Source organism: Phacochoerus africanus, chromosome 16, assembly GCF_016906955.1.
Source record: "Phacochoerus africanus isolate WHEZ1 chromosome 16, ROS_Pafr_v1, whole genome shotgun sequence".
In the NCBI taxonomy this organism is placed as follows: Eukaryota; Metazoa; Chordata; class Mammalia; order Artiodactyla; family Suidae; genus Phacochoerus; species Phacochoerus africanus.
Window position 1 is genome coordinate 40,135,482 of NC_062559.1, and position 20,807 is coordinate 40,156,288.

Genomic DNA, 20,807 nt, shown 5'->3' on the forward strand with positions numbered 1-20,807 from the left:
TTTGGCTTTAGTAGTAGGTAAAGTTTGCTCCAAAATGCTCCTATCCCACTTAACAAAGCTTCAAAGTACCACCTAAAAGGATCGAGCTTTTTCAAGTGACTTAAATGTGTCCCAGGGGGAAAAAAGCTCAAAAATATTTATAGGAAAACTAAAATACTCAATACACAACTAGATAAAATTCAGAGGTTCTGAGCCTCAGTCAGTAATTACAGGACATAAAAAGAGAAAAGAAATTATAATTCATTAACAAAAATAAAAATAAAAACTAACTCAGAAATGACACAGATGATAAAATTAGTAGCAAAAGTATTAAAACAGCTATTATATTATAAATGTTCAAATGAGCTATATTACATTGAAACAGAAGATTTTTTTTAAAAAGAGAGAGACTCAAATCAAACTTTGAGAGAAGACAATTACAGTCTCTGAGATACAAAATACAACACACCAAGTGGGATTATGAACACATTACACACTGCAGAAGAAAATAACTTGAATGTATAGCAAGGGAAACAATGCAAAATAAAGCACAAAGAAAAAATAAAAATTAAAAAAACAGGAGTTCCCGGCGTGGCTCAGTGGTTAACGAATCCAACTAGGAACCATGAGGTTGTAGGTTCGATCCCTGGCCTTGCTCAGTGGGTTGAGGACCCAGCGTTGCCATGAGCTGTGGTGTAGGTCGCAGACGCAGCTCAGATCCCACATTGCTGTGGCTCTGGTGTAGGCCAGCAGCCACAGCTCCAATTGGACCCCTATCCTAGGAACCTCCATGTGCCACGGGAGTGGCCCCAGAAAAGGCAAAAAGACAAAAAAAAAAGAGCATCATTAAGCTCTGGGACAACCTCAAGTGAGAAATACAGATATAATTAGAGTCCTTAAAAATAAAGGAGTTCCCATTGCAACTCGGTGGTAACAAACTAGTATCCATGAGGATGCAGGTTCGATCCCTGGCTGGCCCCATTCAGTGAGTTAAGGATTTGGCATTGCCAAGAGTTGTGGTGTAGGTTTCAGACATGGCTCAGGTCCCATATTGCTGTGGCTATGGAATACACTGGCAGCTGCAGCTCTGATTCGACCCCTAGCCTGGGAACTTCCATATGCCATAGGTGCAGCCCTAAAAAGACAAAAAATAAATAAATAAAGAAGAAAAAAGGAGTGGAGACACAAAAAAATACTTGGAAAAATAATGGCCAAAATATTTGCACATTGAATAAAAATTATAATCCATGGATCAAAATATGTTAGCAAAGACCAAGCAAAGGAAAATAAAAATACAAACCCAAAAAAATTACACCAAAATTGAATCGTTTAAAGAAAAACATCTTAAAAGCAACAAGAGAAAAAAGATATATTACATATAGAGGCCTATATTGACAGCCAGAAAACAAGTGGAGCAATATCTTAAGAGTAATGAAAGAAAAACATTGTCAATCTCCAATTCTTTACTAGTGAAAATAACTTTCTAAAAGTGGTGGGAAAAAATCCATTTTCAAACATACGAAAGCTGAAAGAATTCAACATTCATATATCTGCACTAGAAGAAGTGTTAGAGAAGTATTTCAGGTAAAAGGAAAATGATACCAGATGGGATGAAGAGCAGTGGAAAAGGTAACCCCATGAGTAAGTGTATAAAGTTATTGTATTAATTATTAAAATGTCTTAAAGAAGATAATTACATCTTAAAACAAAATTCATAACAATATAGTACAAGGTTTATATCTAATATATGTAAATATAAAATATAAGACAAAACTAGCATAGAGGCTGGTAGGGGAGAAATGGAAGGATATTATCATATGATTCTTAAACTATTTTGAGGCACTATACTGTCGTGTAAAGATAGACTGTGATAAGTTAGAGATATATATTGTATAATGCATTTGTGCATTTTGGACAGAAAAGCAGTGCCCTGGAGGGGCCAAAAATATATTCACAGGGTTCAAAAAAATCTTACTCATTTTATCTCTAAAAACAGGTATTCATATAGAATATAAACAGATATAAAAGACACCTGTAGTACTGAAAAGGTGTGGAGGTGCTATTAAGAAAGAAATGTCTAAAAAGTCTTTTAGGGGGAGCAATAATAAAAGAAAGGTTGGGAAACATTGCCTTAAACTTTAGAGAAGCAACAAAATTAACACTAGGTGGTAGAGTAAATACGATGACAAAGTAGATAAAATAGAATCACAAAATATACTCAATTGAAAAGAATGCAGGAAAAAAACAGACAAGGCAAATAAAAAACAAAGCACAAGATGTAGATTTAAAACCAACCCTATCAATAATTGCATTAAAATAAATAGTCTAAACACCCCAATTAAAAGACAGATACTACTGGATTGCATTTAAAAAGCCAAAACTCAACTGTATACTACCTATAAGAAATCTACTTTAAATATAAAGATGTAAACAGAAGTAAAAGAAGGATAATATATATGTATACCATTGTAATACTAGGCAAAATAAAGTGGGAATAGCAATATTAATATCATAAAAGTAGATTTTAGAACAAAGAATATTAACATTCTTTGTTAATATTTCATAATAGTCAAGAGAACATTATAATCCTAAACATTTATGCACCTAAAACAGAGCTTTAAACTAAATGAAGCAAAAACTTCAGATATGCAAAAAGAGAAATAGACAAATTATAGTTGACGAGTTCAACGACCTACTCTTAAAAATTGACACATATAGACAGAAAATCAGTAAGGATATAGAAGACTTAAAACACTATCAGAAAACTTATCTTAATTGACATTTATGTACACTCCCATCCTACAACAGCAGAAAATCCATTATTTTCAAGCAAAGACAGTCCTAGCTTGGAGTCATTAAATAAGTCTCAATAAATTTAATAGGATTCAAGTCATACAAAGTACATTCTCCTACCACAGGGAAATCGAATTCCAAGTCAATAACAAATGTTCTATGGAAAATCACCACGGGTTTGGAAACTATATACCAAACTTCTAAATAACACTAAGGTCAAAAAGAAATCAAAGAAAAAAATTAAAAGGTGTTTTATACTGAATGAAAATTAAAAGCACAACATTTCATAATTTGTAGGATACAGCTAAAGCATCATTAGAGGAAATTCTGTAGGATTAACCAACTACATTAAAAAGAAGGATGGTCTCTGCTTTTGCATTAAGAAACTAGAAAAAAAAAGAAAAGAAAATTAAACCCAAAGTAAGCAGAAGAAAGAAGAGTCAGAGTAATTAAAAGGAACAGAAAACAAAAAATAAAAAGTGGAAATGAATGAAACCAAAAACTGGTTCTTCAAAAAGAGGTAAAATAGATAAACTCCTAGTCAACAAATTGGGGCGGGGTAGGGGTAGGGGATGGTGGAGGAGAAGAAGACACAAATTACTAATATCAGTAACAAGTGAGCTGTCATCACTACAGACTCCACAGATACTAAAAAATACTATCAGCAACCTTTTGCCAATAAATTCAACAATTCAGATGAAATGCACGTTCCCTGAAAGACAAAAAGTAGCAAGGTCTGCTCAATAAGAAATAGATACCGTGCATCTTCCTGTATCTTTTCTTTCTTTCTTTTTTTTTTTTTTTTTAGCTCCATCTGTAGCATGTGGAAGTTCCTGGGCCAGGGATCAAACCCACATAGCAGCTGCAGCCTGCACCACAGCTGTAGCAACACCCGATCCCTTAACCCATTGTGCCACAAAGGAAATTCCAGTTCTATATCTTTTGAAGAGATTAAATTTATAATTTAAATATCTAATCTCCTGGGATAGACCATGATAGAAAATAACATTTAAAAAGAATGTGTTTATATATACACACACATATGACTTAGTCACTTTGCTATACAGCAGAAATTGGCGCAACTTTGTAAATCAACTATGCTTTAATTAAAAAAACTTTAAAAATTAAAATAACTATATAGCTTAAAAGCTACCCCATTCAGAAAACTCTTGGTCTGGAAAACTTTCCTGATAAATTCTTCCAAATATTTAAGCAATAATTACCAATTCTATACACTCTTCAAAAAAAATTGAAGAGAGGTAAATATTTCCCAACTCATTCCATAAATTACACATTAAAGAAACATAATTGTAAGGAAGCAGAATTACAGATCAATGTCCCTTATAAACACAGATGTAGAAATTATAAACTAAAATTTAGCAAATTAAATCCAACGGTATGGTGAAAGGATTCATGTATTCATCATGTATTCATGTATTCATCACGATCAAGTGTGATTTATATCAAGAATGCACAATTAGGTTAATATTCCAAAATTAGTCAATGTAATCCACCTGTTAACACAACAAAGAATAAAATTATGTAAAATATCTCAACTGATGTGAAAAAAGCACTGGGAAAAATCGAATATTCATTCCTAATAAAACACTCAGCAAACCTCATATAAAAGAGAACAGCCTCAATCTGGAAAAGGAAATCTACAAATACTTACAACTAAAACATACTTAATGCTAAAAGACTGAATGTCCGCTCTCACCATTTCTATTCAACATTGTCCCAGAGGTTCTAGCCAAGGTAAAAAGCAAGCCAAAAGTAAACAAACAGAATCTTCACATTGGAAAGGAAAAGTGAAACTGTTTTCACTTGCAGATGACATGATCATCTATGCAGAAAATCTGATTAAATCTACCCAAAAAAGCCAGTAGAACCAACAAGCGATATAACAATTTTGCATGATACAAGAGCAATATATAAAAACCAATTGTATTCCTATGTACTAGAAAAGAACAATCTGAAACTGAAATAAAACAATACAATTTGCAATCACATCAAAACATATTACATACTCAGAAATAAGTCTGACAAAGATTTGTAAGACCCGTAAATTGAAAAGTACAAAATCTTAGTGAGAAAAAATAAAAAAGCCCTAAATAAACAAAGGTCTCCAAGTTCATCTTAAGAAACTGGGATAAGTGGAGCAAATTTTACCATGTTCAATATTGTTAAAATATTTCTCTCCAAATTTATCTATAGAATAAATGTAATCCCAATTCCAATCAAAATCCCAACAGACATTTTGTTAAATTTTTTTATTAAAGAATAGTTGATTTACAATGTTGTGCAAATTTCTGCTGTGTAACAAAGTAACTCAGTTATACATCCATATATGCATTCTTTTTTATATTATTTTCCATCATGGTCTATCCCAAGAGACTGGATATCATCCCCTGTGCTATACAGTAGAACCTTGTTGTTTATCCATTCTAAACGTAATAATTTGCATCTGCTAACCCCAAACTCCCAGTCCATCCCCTCTCCCTTCCCAGACTCCCTTGACAACCACAAGTCTGTTCTCTATGTCCTGCCAAGCATTTTTTTAAATTGATAAGCTGATTCTGATTCATGCGAAAATGCAAATGATCTAGAACATTCAAGACAACTTTGAAAAAAAAGAATAAAGTTGGGAAAATTGCACTACCTGACTTCTAGACTTATATAGAGTAATTAAGACACTATGGAATTGGTATATAGCAATATTGATGGGCAAAGACAAATAGATGAATGGAACATACTGAACAGAAATATATATATATGTATATACACACACATGCTGATGATTTACATAGACATATGAATCACAGTCATGATTTTCAACAACTTTGCAAAGGCAATTCAGTGGAAAAGGACAGTCTTTTCAGAAGTAGTGCTGGAACATTAGATACTCATATCCAAACACATGAATTTTATCCATATCTCATACCATGTATATCAATTTGAAATGGATAAGAGCCCTAAAAGTAAAATGTAAAACTACAAAACTTCTAGGGAAAAAAAAACACTCAAAAGTCTTGTAACCTTAAGTTAGGCAAAAATTTCTTAGATATAATATTAAAATCATGATCGAGGAGTTGCCATTGTGGCTCAGTGGGCTAAAAACCTGACTAGAATCCATGAGGACACAGGTTTGATCCCGGGCCCCATTCAGTGGATTAAGGATCTGGCGTTGTCGTGAGCTGTGGTATAGGTCACAGATGCAGCTCAGATCTAGCATCGCTGTGACTGTGGTGTAGGCTGGAAACTGCAGATCCAAATCCAACCCCCCTAGCCTGGGAACTTCCATATTCTAAAGGTGTGGCACTAAAAAGAGAATGAATAAATAAATAAATGAATGAATAAAGTAAGTCATGATTCATAAAAGAAAAAAACTGATAAATTGGTCTTTATCAAGATTAAAAACTTCTGCTCTCCCAAAAAGAAGGAAAGAATGTTAAAAGAATGAAAACACGCCATAGACTGGGAGAAAATATTTGTAAATCACATAATCTGATAAAGGAGTGAAAGAAGATAGAAGAAAAAGAGCACATACTGAGTAATTCCATTTTATGGAATTCTAGAAAGGGCAAACTAATCTGTAATGACAGGAAACCAGTGGTTGCCTGGGGATTGGGTGAAAAGGATCCCAAAGGGGCACAAAGAAGCTTTTTGGAGTGATGGATATTTTTAGCATCATGAGTGCAGAAATGCAAATCGCCCATTTGTTTCACAGGTATATACCATCATCAAAACTTATGAAATCATATACTTTATATATGACTACATAACTTATACTCCAATAAAGTTGTTTTTTATAAAAACAAAAAAATACATGCTGAAGCTGTACTTGAGAACTAAAGAATATACTAAAATGTATCAGAAGAAAATATATGTAAATATTTTATAATCTTAAAATAGAGATCATTCTAAGCACAACATGAAAACTTAAATTTTACTACCTAAATATATAAATCTTATGTTAAAAGAATACAAGTAGTTAGTAAAAAATTACAAAATTTCTATGCTAACAAATACTTTAATAATGCAAATTTTAAAAGGCAATGTCAGAGTTCCCATTGTGACTCAACGGTTAATGAACCCGACTAGCATCCATGAGGACATGGGTTGGATTGCTGGCCTTGCTCAGACGGTTAAGGATCGGGCATTGCTGTGAGCTGCAGTGTAGGTTACAGAGGTGGCTTGGATCTGGCATTGCTGTGCCTGTGGCATAGGCCCAACGGCTACAGCTCTGATTCAACCCCTAGCCTGGAAACGTCCATATGCCATGGCTGCGGCCCTAAAAAATAAGATAAAATAAAAAAGACTTGTCATTTTTCACCTAACCATATCAAAAATCTTAAAAGGTTAAAATCCAGCTGCTACCCTGGGTTAGAACTCTGATGCTGGGCTTGTAACCTGATGCAATTATTCTGGAAATGATACAATTATTCTGGAAATAACTTTGGCATTTGAATAAAGTTTTCAAGTGTGTTTATTCTTTAACTCAGTCATTTGTCTTCAAGTAATTTCTTCAAAGAGAAACAGAGAAGTACAAAAAATTGAAGTGCATGGCACTTCCAAACAAGAGAACATTACGCTAACAATAAAATACAAATTCAGTGACAAGGAAAGATACCCATATATTTTGAGTCTTTTAGGATTAAATGACTACTACAGTAGCATGCTATTTGTTATTACATTTAAGTAAATATTTTGTGTGAAATTATTGGTATCATGGCATACAATGAATGTCAGCTAATTTGACACCTATTCTCAAACCCCTTTTCCCCAGCCCATCTGCATTGGTTCTCAGGCCCTAGAAGAGGCCACGTGACATTACTATGGCTATTAGACCTAACTAGAAATTTCCTAAGAACTTTATGGAAATATGCATTTCTGATGAAAGTTAGAGTTGGAGTTCCCGTTGTGGCGCAGTGGTTAACGAATCTGACTAGGAACCATGAGGTTGCAGGTTCGGTCCCTGCCCTTGCTCAGTGGGTTAACGATCTGGCGTTACTGTGAGCTGTGGTGTAGGTCGCAGATGCGGCTCTGATCCTGCGTTGCTGTGGCTCTGGCGTAGGCCGGTGGCTACAGCTCCAATTTGACCCCTCGCCTGGGAACCTCCATATGCCGTGGGAGTGACCCAGGAAATAGCAAAAAGACAAAAAAAAAAAAAAGAAAGTTAGAGTCATTGTTATAGCTATCTCTTTCCCCTACCACCTGCCTTGTAGTCAGCTACGATGACTTAAGCCAAAGCAGCTACCTTATTGCCATGGAATAAGTCAACACACTAGAGAATACACACTGCAAAGAAAGAAAAAAGCTAGGTCCTTGAAAACATTTACAAACCACTATACCAGCTTCCACTGACCACGTCTAGACCTCTCTTTATTTTAGACTTTACTTATTTATTTGTGTATTTTATCTCAAATAAAAATATATATATAACATATATAACACATACATATATATGAATAAATATATTGTTATATATATGTTATATGCTGTATATATGTTATATATTATGTTATATTGTATATATTACATGCTATGTTATATGCTATGTTACTGTTATATAATCTTATGTATGTATCTTTTGTGTATATATATATCTTGTGTATACATATCATATATACATATATATCTTATATACACATATAACACATATATATCTTATATATATATACACATATATATCTTACTACATATATCATATATATTATAACACACATATATCTTAATATATATATATCTTGCTTAAGTCACATTTAGCCAAAACACCTGATAGTTATTTACATATACATATGTAAATAAATATTTTCTATATAGCCATTAAGCATAGTAAATCTTTTTATAATTATAATATTCTCAACTGGCCAGGATTTGCAGCACTAGACATCTCCATTCAAATAATGATGATTGGATTAACATGTATGGCCCTGCAGAAACTCAATTTCACATTATATTTCAAAGCTTTAAAACTATTCTTACCCTTTTACTCAGTAATTCCACTTTCAGTAATTTATCAAAAAAAATAATAAATTTAGAGAAGTATTCTCTAATATATTTTACAATATTAATAAACTAAAAACAACATAAATGTTGAAAAATATAACGCTGGCCAAATGATTTTATAATATAGTTTTAAGACAGCATAGTATCATTAAAATCATAAAACAAAAAATCTAATTATATAGAAATATGTCTCACAACAATATGCAAAACTATAATTCTTTGAGGGACGAAATGCTTAGAAAAAATATTTTTTAAAAAAATATGAAAGGAAGTTCCCTTGTGGCACAGCGTATTAAGGATCTGGTTTTGCCGCAGCTGTGGCTCAGGTTACAACTGCAGCAGGGGTTCAATCCCTGGCCCAGTAACTTTCAATGTTGTTTTAAAAAAAAAAAAAATCTGGAGTTCCCGTCATGGCACAATGGAAACAAATCCGACTAGGAACGATGAGGTTGCAGGTTCGATCCCTGGCTTCACTCAGTGGGTTAAGGATCTGGTGTTGCCAAGAGCTGTGGTGTAGGTCCCAGATGTGGCTCGGATCTGGCATTGCTGTGGCTGTAGCATAGCCCAGCAGCTGTAGCTCTGATTCGACCCCTAGCCTGGGAACCTCCATATGCCACAGGTGCGGCCCTCAAAAGACAAAAGACAAAAAAAAAAAAGTAAATAAAAAATAAAAAAGGAGGAAAATGTAATGAAACCTAAGTAGATATTGTTGGATGATAGAATTACCAGTAACTTTCTTTTTTTTTTTCTTTTTGGTTATCCATTTCTAAATTTCATATTTCTATTGTAATGAGAAAAATTAAAATTTATTTTAAAAATATACAAAAAAATAAACAAATAGGAAGAGACTAGATTCAAGGTAGTTTTATTTCTTCTCTATGAAGATCATTAATTAAAAAATAGATTTGCAACAGCAACTTTAACATCAGCATATAAAAGTCACATATACCATGAGTGAAATGTAATCACAAAAAGTGAAAAAGTACTAAGAGTACTTATTTTAAACAATTACAGGATTCCAGCATGAACCCAAATCTGAGAATTCAAAAAGAGAACACACTATATTACATAAACTGAATCTTAGAGTAAATTTTTAAAAATACGTCATTGTCAATTTTTAAAAATTTTCCATTTCTAAAGTAAGAAGCAAATATATGCTGATGAGCCTAAGATACATCAAAATAATTTAACCCAAAATCAGGACAGAAATGGATGAGCTATCTAAGCTTTCCTCAGTACTTCCTGTCCAATCCATTGCTTACAGAGATTACCTCTCAGGTCAAAAACTTGCATTTTTTCTTCAATCTCTATGGGTCTCAGCTATCCACAATAAAGATCGACCACTCAGAAGCAAGAGTCTTAAACATTTTTCAAAGGAATCAATAAATTTAGTGTGCAACACAATTTCTAACTCGATTGTCAGGATAGTATAGGAGACCCAAGGAACTAGTTTGTTTGTATATTATAAAGGTAATGAGTTTTTTTACGTTTTTCATAATCCAAATTTGTTATAAGAAAACTGACTAAGAAGAAAGGGAAGGAAGAGAATAAGAAACCTCAGAGTACAAAACTATTTGCTAACCACACACACACACATTCACTCAAATTCAATTCAAACTAAGGAATATACTAATTAGTAATGAAGAGCATCTTGGAGATTTTGATAGTTGTATATAAATAAAGCTTTTTAAAAACATTTCAAATTAATGGAGAATAAATTTGAAGCACTTTAAGTAGTTAATAACACAAAAGTTGACTTACCATAAATTTCTATACCTTGCAGGAAATATTTTGTATGCTAGCTCCTATCCATTAATGCAAGGGTGAAGATGCATCTTATAGTCAACAGTGCCAATTTTTACAGAGAGATTTAAAGGGGTTGATTTAATTCCCCAATTTTTTTTAATTCCCCCTTGTCGCCAAGAAAGTTAATAGATGTAACACATTAGAAACCCTGGCAACTAAAGATGTTTATCCAATCAATGCTTCTCTCTTTCCTAAGCTACTCACCAAAACAAAACAAAACGAAAACCAGCACCTGGAGAAAGTCACACCTTCACAAATTACCTCAAATGTTCACTGTGATATTTAAGCTTTATACACGAAGACTCTTCTAAAGGATCAGAGCCAGAGAATGAACCTTGCCCCTCTCCAGCTGCTGGAGGCAGCAGAACCACAAAGGGCATTTACTTAGGAGTTTACTTTTCAGGGGCATGAGAACATACTTTTAAAAGGTATTTCTCCAAAAACCTGCAGTGAAGATGAATAATAAATATTTATATGCTTAGAAAAATGGATATATTCAAAAACCTACAATAAAGATGAATAATAAATACTTACATTCAAAGCCAAAAAATTCCACAGTCTAAAAAGAAACATTTGAGGTTTCATTTCTGAACACTGAGGCAAAATAATGATTATAATAATTTTAATCAAACTTAAAAGGTATACTTTATTACCTTGTTGATATAAGCTATTTTCCTTTGAACAGGCAAACAAGAGGGGAAAATCCTTGAGGCATTTTTATATTCTGACTTAACAATTATCTGATAATTACCCCATCATTACCTGCTGATGAAGGATTCCATTCTAAATTCTTAACATTTTTGTTGTTAATAGGCATGTTACTTCAAAAGTCCTACCTGGAAAGAGATTGAGAAGACTGACTGGAGATTTGTTGGTATCAATAGTTAGTTTATGGCTTGCAGTTTTTGAAGGCTGGCATGGTAAGCAGATTAATTTTAGGGGAAGTCTAAATTTACATTGGATAACTCGAGGAATGCCTGAAATAAAAAAAGAGAAACATACATTTATAGATTTGACAAATAAAAAACTGTACTAATAATAGTTAAAGTAGCAATATATCTTAGTTCAAATGTTTGCTACCTGCCCATTTCATTTAGCATAACTGAAATAACTGGAAAGCATCATCATAATTTATAACTTTGTATTATTGCCCAAAACTATAAGGCAAAAATAAAATCTTAAAAAGGAGCACAGGTACAAGCTCTGCCTTTAATAATAATAGTACATTTGAAAAATCATTGCAGTTGGATACCACATAAAAACACATATAGCTATATTCAATTACTGAACTTAAGGTCTTTAAGACTTTCAAATCTTTAGCCCTAATCCAAGACTATCAGCTAAAATAAGCAAAGAGGATGAAATTTACATCAGGAAGACTCTATATGACCATATCTAATGATTTCTCTACCCTCGACTTTTTAATCTTTAACTTTTTACATCTAGAAGATTCAAATTACTAACAATTTGCAATAAATTTTGAGCATGAAAGCAGAATCTGCTCTACTGAAATGCTACTCAAGTTCATGTCATTTTACGCATCAATATTAATATTACTTTCATATGAATTAAATCTTTCTCAATCTGTTTAACTTTACATATCACTGTTTTTTGTTTGTTTTGTTGTTTTGGTTTTTTTGTTTTTTGTCTTTTTAGGGCCACACCCTCAATATATGGAAGTTCCAAGGCTAAGAGTCAAATCAGAGGTAGAGCTGCCTGCCTATGTCACAGCCACAGCAACACAGGATCCAAGCAGGGCCTGCAACCTACACTACAGCTCATCCCAGCGCCGGATCCTTACCCCACTAACGTGAGGCCAGGGATTGAACCCGCATCCTCATGGATATTAGTTGGGATCATTTCCACTGAGCCATGACAGAAACGCCTACATATCACTGTTAAGCAGCATTTTGAAGGCTTACATAGTCATTCAATTGTCAAATTTTTTTCAGAAACTATGCAGGCATAATGAAATAGGTAACTGAATAAATAACAATGTAGAGTTTTACATTAGAATATAAAGTTTTTAAAAACCATTCCTTTTAATATCTCTACAAAGAATGAAACTGAAACCAAAGCAAATTAGGCTACTTATAAATCAAATAAAGCACTTCTACAACTTTAGTTTTCTCTCCCTTTACACTAGGCTTCTATGTTTGACTATATAAGATAAAAGATGATATACAGAGATCTTTGTCCTAGTAGACTACTGTAGAGAAATGGAAAACTTAAAATGTTCTACTCTATTTAATGGGTCCACACATTAATTTCTTTATTTCTTCATAGTGGAGTCAAAGGGCAGATTAAAAATAGCAAAAGCAGAAGCAGTAAAGCTTGGAGGCATGATCCCAAAGTAGGATTCCTAGAATTAGCAATGTATTTTATTAATGCTAATTGGAGTTTTGTGGTTTACTCTACAATCAGGAAGGGAGCACACTTTTCAGTGCTATTTATTCACTAGGATAGTGAGAGCCTACTGAGAGATCATCAATAACGGCAAGCATATTGATATATGAGGTCAATTAAATACTTTTTCAGAGCATGTGGAGCATATTTGTCACTCTCTTCAATATAATCTATTATCCATCAAATTTTACATAGCTCATTTTTTGCTCATAACCAACAGATGTTAAATTCACTTCTCCTGGAATCCTAGATGCAAATTATACCTGGTGTCTCTTCAGAAAAGTCCCAGGGTATTATTTCCTGACATTCTTTGAGGTTTCAGAGGCATGTGTATTTGTACTTTACGATGATGAAATGTTTTGACTCAAAATATTATGGTAACATGATCTAAGCTACTGCTCAAACCACAACTATCAATATCACCAAAAAATTACAAAGCATCCTTTCAACTTCATATATTCCACATATCTCCCAATTATGGAAATATACCCACTAATATGATTCCTCTGCAATATATAAATTACAGCCTCAATTAATATATGCAGCCTGGAAAGAACAGGGCAACTGAAATCTATTTCCATTTCCTTCATTTTCAATGAATACAGTAACAGAAAAAAGTGCTTCATCTGACAATTCTGTACATGACAAAGAGAAGCTATATTCTACATACTTTTAACCAAAGTCTTAGCTAATTGTTCAAACAAAACGTGGCTGTAATTGTTCTTCTAAAATTATATTGCTAAAACTATGGCTCTACTGCACTTGGACCAGGTACTGACTGAATTTGTGGTGAAAAATAATAATAATAACCATGATCAACAACACTCGCCTTGTGTTACTAAGTCTATATATTTGAAGATTATTACCCTAAAACTTGAAAAACCCAGGGCTAAAGAAATTGGTAGTATATATGTGCTTTCAAAAATTGAAACAAATGGATTGCAAGCACTACAAACCCAAGAAGGGAAATACATTATAACTCAATTCACAGTTCAGTTAAGTCAGCTAATGACAATATCACACACTAGGGCAATGGTCTGCAGTTGCTAAGATTTGTAGAACCCCTCCAGAATTTCTTTTCTCTGCAGGAATTGTAAACCTATTTCATAGGACATTTGGAAAACATTACTTTGAAAAATGATGACACTCATACTTAATAAAATGATTATGGCTATTTTTTAAATGATGGCAGCTTGAAAAGCTTTACCACTAGGAGAAAAAAAAAAAAAAGAGTATTAAATCCTTAGAAACCAGTTTAAGGAAACCATATCATTAAAAAGAAAAATTACAATGCCAGTATTTTATATTACTTCCCATCTAATTAAAACCCAAGCATTTCAAAATATAATCTCTAGTATTTAGACATGAGGTTTATCAGAGTACATTTCTATTAAGATTTACATCTTCTTAAGAAATGTGAAATGCAAATTTGGCTGCCAATTACTCTTTAGACTATAATTGTATCTAAGAACCTGAAGCTGGAGAATGGAGAGGTATGTGTGAGTGTGTGTACATGTAATTTTAATAAGGAAAGAAAGAATTACATGAATTTAAAGATTTTCTAAGGTTGCTGGTAGGATGGTAGGATAGCTTTCAACTTAATTGAAAGAGCCTAACCGTCCTAACTTTGCCTACCATCAGTGATATTTTTTCTATGTAGTTGGAAAAATAGTCTCTAGATCTGGTTTATTCAACTCTCTGAGTATTATGCTGAGAGAAAAGAAAAAATTTGTCATTTATAATACTCAAATATTGGCCTACTTGTTCATCAGAATACTCCATTCTATAGTTTTTAACAAATATAATCACCTCTCCTTCAAACACTTCCCCTTCTAGCCTCCTAGAGGAAATGGATAGTCACAACTTCTATGGTGCAATTAATCACAAAATTATTTAATACTTAGAAAATTCACAGAAAAATCACTCCTGACAGAACAAATTTTCCAGGCAGAGAATTCTAATTATCCCTGGCACACCCAAGAGCCCAGTATCACTGTCAAGAGGGAAGTCAAAATGGGCTTTAAAAAAAAAAAAAGAAAAAAGGAATTCTATATAGAATATCTATATATTACACATCTATATAATGCCTTTAGAATTCTTTCCAGGGTGCCTGCTAGAGTCATTTCATATTGAAAACAAGGAACCCCAAAGCAGTAGCAATGTCTGGTAACCAGAACTTCCTTGATCCTTTCCTGTTATGTCTGGCTACGTACTGTGCTCCATCTGCAGTCATGTTTTACACTGCCCATGTCATGTAACTTTAATGCAGAAATAATGGAGAGTAACTCTTGTGGGACAACATAAAACCTTGTTTGCTTCTCTTTTTCCATGTGTAAAAGCAGGACTGCTTATCTGCAATACAGCCTGAACAGATCAGGCCAATAAAATGGAACAGTCTTTGAAATTCGAAGCTTTGTGTATAAGATCTGAATGGCAACATATTATTTTCTTGCCTACAAGGTGAGGCTGAATATTTCAGCTCTACTCCCTGAAGCTTAATTATAATTTTAAAATATATCTTAAGAGATTATTAAAACCAGCTTTAACTTTGCATTGAAATACTAAAATTTCCATGTATTGTGATTTTTTTCTCATGGCTTGGTCTGAATTTATAGAGAGAGGGAATAAATTCCTTTCAATAACAACCTTATGATTTTTTAAAACTCAAAACAAATCACTTAAATATTAATATGGTATTTTACAAAAGTTAGTGCATCAGTTAGATGCACTCTTGCAAGGTAAAATGTAAATACTCATTAATAATATTTTTAATAATCTAAATTCCAATTTGAAAGGTATACTTTACATCATTAAGCTAAAAGCTTCCTTTTATTAAAATATTGCCCATACATTTTCTCATCCCAGGCACTATGCAACTCAGGTTGTTGGCACCACCAAAACTATATGAGTAAATATGGCCATGATTTTCAAGTATTTAATTATTACCCATTATTGATATTATCTAATATTTATCTTAAAGCAGCCAATAAACTAAAACAAACCACCACATTAAGTCTATGTCTAGGAGAAAAGAGTAACCAAAAGAGATATTTTTAGAGCATCTGTGATGTATCAAGATACTGCACTATTCAAAGATAAGTACTTGAATCTTGCTTTCAAAGAGCTCAAAATCTACTAGAGGAACCTAGGGAACAAACAATGAAATTTGCATTATGGTAAATATTATTGTAAAGTCATAAACAAAGGATCTGGAGAATACAAAAGGGTTACAACATTGAACCAGGCAAGTTCAAGGGGTCCGACCCTTGATGATATTCTCCCACAAATGCCAATTAAGACAAGATATAGGCCCACAGAAAGGACACATGGCATTCTAATCAGAGAGAGACATGGATCTGTTGGGATATATGGAAAATAGTTAATTTAAAATTCAGAAATTTGTCCATATTCTTTTTAAGTAAAGTAGGATAACAAAGCATATAGACAAATCACCAATGAGTTACAAAATAAGTTGTCAATGACACCTTTGGCTTTGTTCAAAAAAGTCATGGAACTTCAGTGTGTCTCAGGCCTGGGAAATAACTAATATGAATGACAAGTCTCTGTAAAAGGAAGCATCTACTATCTTCTCCATAGCCAGAGCAAGGCACTGAAACACCTTAAAGAGGTTGTTATAGTTAAAATGGCAGTGCATAAAAAGAGTTCATTCATGGTATAATACCAATTCAATTAACTGACCAAATTTCAGTTCTGAAATTCATGTTGTCCTAAATTATCTTTTCACTTACCATCAGGATTTCGATCTATCCATCACACGCAATGTGAAAAGGGACAGGGGAAAGAGAATGCAACAAATTATCAGTTGTAAAATTACAACACAAATTTAATCCATATCTGCTTAAAATATATACTAAAATTTTTGAGATTCTTACAGATTATCAAATGGCCTTCCAAGAAAGATAAGTCAATTCACAATTGAAGAATATAATATGAATAAATGAAATCTAATTATGTTTGCACTACCACTCTCAGAAGTCAATGAAAAGGTGTTATTCCAGTATAAAAGTGGCAAAAGACGTAAAGCTATAAGATCTAGCCAAAAGCAAACTAGACTCACTGTGTAAATGACATCAAGAGCATTAAATTAATTTTTGAGAAAAAATTTGAGTGAAAAGCCAAATATATAATATTAATATTTCCAGTTAGTGTTGCTTATAACTTTACTCAGTAGATACTACTATGGAGCCCTTTTTTTTTTTCCCCCAGCTTGTCTTGGTATCTTTTATAGATTTATTTTACTTTTTCTAATTAACTTCCAACCAGTTAATGCCTATACTCTTTGGTTTAGTAATAATTTATAATCTTTTTAATTCTGTCTTTAGAAAAGCATAATACCTAAAAATAGTATATACAACTATAAGCTCATAAAATGATTTTATAACTTTATAATGTATTTTAATGATTTGGTCTACTTGCTAGGTAACCGATTTCTCTTTTTAAAATGTTTCTGTTTCCTTGAAAACAAATGAAATAATTAGTTGAATTAAGGCATGAACAGTCTCTACAACTGCATTTTCAAAGTTTAACAAAGCTAGATTAAACAATATAATAATGCCTGATTGAGATATTCAATTAATGATAAATGAAATCATTTATCATTAGATATTTTAGACAAACATTTCCACCTTATTTATTTCACAACTCAAAATGAAAATAGCACTGTTCAGGTCAATGTTCTTTTCAGAAATATCCAACTAAAAAGTCTACCTTTCCTTGATCCTTTATGGAAGTTTTGTATTTCTGAAGCCTGCTTTCTCAAAGCCATTTAAATATAAAATACTTATGTTACCCAAATTTTGAAAATGTAGATAAATGGTACCTAGTTAAAAGTGGTCACTTCTGGCTAAAAATGATTTTAACATTTTAAAGCAAGATAACTTACAAAACAGAAAAAACATGTTTTGAAAACATGAGCTAAAGTTATGAAATCACCTCAGTAGAGCTGTCAATGCATAAACAAGAAAATTCACTTAGATAAAATAAGAACTATGATTATTAAAAACACTGCTAAATAAGCAAAGTTGGCATCAAGAGAGAGAAAAAAATATGAATAAGGCATCTATAAAACTTTCTAAATTAAGAAAACTGTACAGAAATGCTTTAAAAACACAAATGTAACATTGCTAAAATACCCTATCAGTTACAATACATGTAAACATTTATTTTAAAAAGCAATGATTAATTATTCTTATTCTACAAGTAAACTAATTGTCAATGAAAAATTCACTACACACACACACACACACACTATAAAACTGAACACAGCTGAGTGAAAATTTATAATTGGATTTCAACCAGACAAAAGATAACTTTTTTGACCTAAAAAGAGTTTCTTGAAAAAATACAGATCAAATTTTACTAGATTTATAAATAAATATTTTAACTAAAAAGTTTTATTTAATCACTAAAGCAGTGTCTAAAACTCTGAAGACTGACTTAATGCTAGATTAAGCTATTATAGTATTTTTTACTAATTCAAGCTAAGCTTTTCTCTTTAGTTCAAATATGTGAAGTCTGACTAGATACCATTCGTCTAGTGGGAATAAAAATATATCATATTTGCTATTAATTGAAAAGATAGAATCAATCATTATATATGGAAATCAGCTAAATAGATTTAATAATTATTCTTTACACACAAAAATAATTTGGACATACACTTTTGTTTCACACTAGAAAAGAATGTTTTTCCATTTAATAATATTTTACAAGTGTTTTCCTGTCTTAAATGCCAAAAGATTTAACTCATTAACTCCAATAATTTAAAAGAAGTGATTAGGCTTATAAATTCGTGAACAACAGTATATTTACCTGTTGGTCTGGAATAAGAAACAACAGCATTTCCTTCCAATTCAGATGGTGTATAACTTCCCTTCAGATAAACAGAAAAGCTTACTGTTCTAGTCATCTCTGGTGCTATAAGCAATGTAAAAATAATATCAGTTACATAATATTGGACAGTTATTAACAACATTTAAAATTAGGCATACATTGCATGCCAGCTACTGTCTGAAGCACATTACATAATACTTGGATGGATTAATTCATTTTTTTTCCTTTGTCTTTTTTGGGCTGCACCCGCAGCATATGAAGGTTTCTAGGCTAGGGGTCAAATAGGAGCTATAGCCACTGGCCTACGCCACAGGCACAGCAACGCCAGATCCCAGCCTCCTCTGTAACCTACACCATAGCTCATGGCAATGCCAGATCCTTAACCCACTGAGCAAGTCCAGGGGTTAAACCTGCGTCCTCATGGATATTAGTCAGATTCATTTCCACTGAGCCTCAACAGGAACTTTGGATTAATTCATTTAATCCTTACAACAACCCTATGAGGTAGGTACTATTATTGTCCCCATTTTTTGGTGCATGAGGAAACTGGCTACAGAAAGATTAAGAAGTTTTCGCAAGGTCATATAGCTAATAGAGGGCTGGGAATTGACTCCAGAACCAGGGAACCTAACATTCCACACTACTTTACACAAATGAATAGGTAGCATAAACACAGAAAACGGTATGCAAAGGGCAGAGATTAGGGAGTGGGGAACAGTACTTTATCATGGCTAGAATACAAACTGCAGGAGAACATGGAAGAGGGGAATTGGATGGATGTAACTAAAACTGTAGCAACTTAGCAGATTGTGCAGTCTTCCATATTCATGCATCTGAACTCCAACCTGCATTAGAGAGCTATAAGAGGTTTTTCACTGGAAAAAAATTAATTGTCCAGAATGTTTTAGAAAGAAAAGTTGGAAGTATTGAGAAAAACTAAAAGATAAAGTGAAATATCACCTACTAGTTTACCACAACCATCATTCAATTGATTCAGTGAAGATTTACTGAGTTTCCACTATCTGCCAGGCACTCAGGTAAGGGCTGGTTATATAAAGGAAAAAAGAGAGAGATGTGTTCTTGATTTTGTGAATAAAACATAAGGTTCCCAGCTGAACAGTGGCAGTAAACAAAGAAAGTAAAGGACTCTAAAAACAATTCAAAAATCATTTTAACAGGACTAATGACAACTTGGATGGAAGTAGTAAAAGATGAGGGACTCTATGCAAAGAAACCTTACTAAGAGTTGCCATTTATGAACAACTGATATCTTACACAGATTCATTTTCAAGCTAAATCCTCAAAACTGTTCTGCAAGACAGATATCATTATCCCCTTTCTGAGATTAAAAAAAAAAAAATCTGAGGCTCTAAGTAATTACTAGCATAGCTTGCCCAAGGTGACACATCGAGCATCAGTGCCAGGATTCAAATTCAGGCCAGGCTCCCAAGCCAATATTCTTCCTTCAAACATTACTAAATAAATCACTCAATAGAAAAACAATTAAAAAAGTCTTCCAAATACAGTAGTTAAATACAATTACAGGTCCACCTAGTGAAGAAAAGCACTTGAAAATTTCTAATTACTTTAACTCAATATTCATTCATTGAATGCCCATGCTTTATGTCTGCAGGGAAAACACAAGCAAAATAACAAAATCACTGACTTCAGGAAGATACAAGTCTTGATAATCGACGACAGATATAGCCATGAAAGAAACACAATAATTTTAAAATTTTTAATTAAAAAAACTTCTAAAGATTTCCCGTCGTGGCTCAGTGGAAACGAATCTGACGAGTATCTGTGAGGATGCAGGCTCAATCCCTGGCCTCGCTCAGTGGGTTAAGGATCCAGCATTGCCATGAGTGTGGTGTAGGAAGCAGATGCAGCTTGATCTGGCCTTGCTGTGGCTGTGGTGTAGAACAGCGGCTACAGCTCCAATTCGACCCCTAGCCTGGGAA

At 33.0% G+C, this 20,807-nt stretch overlaps 1 protein-coding gene across 10 annotated transcripts in view; it reads right to left on the minus strand.

The window, feature by feature from the left end:
- The window catches only part of BBS9 (Bardet-Biedl syndrome 9), a 728,255-nt gene that overhangs the window by 495,994 nt on the left and 211,454 nt on the right, over window positions 1–20,807 (minus strand). For 9 of the 10 annotated variants that reach the window (XR_007132616.1, XR_007132617.1, XR_007132615.1 and 6 more), the window contains 3 exons: window positions 18,826–18,930; window positions 16,743–16,757; window positions 11,424–11,564 (listed from right to left, as the gene is read on the minus strand). Coding sequence is in view for 4 of the 10 variants with exons in the window: in XM_047763266.1 (XP_047619222.1) it covers window positions 11,424–11,564; window positions 16,743–16,757; window positions 18,826–18,930 (261 nt within the window). In the remaining 6 variants the exon portion in view is untranslated. The remainder of the gene's footprint in view (window positions 1–11,423; window positions 11,565–16,742; window positions 16,758–18,825; window positions 18,931–20,807) is intronic. The other variant, XR_007132618.1, reaches the window with a different exon arrangement.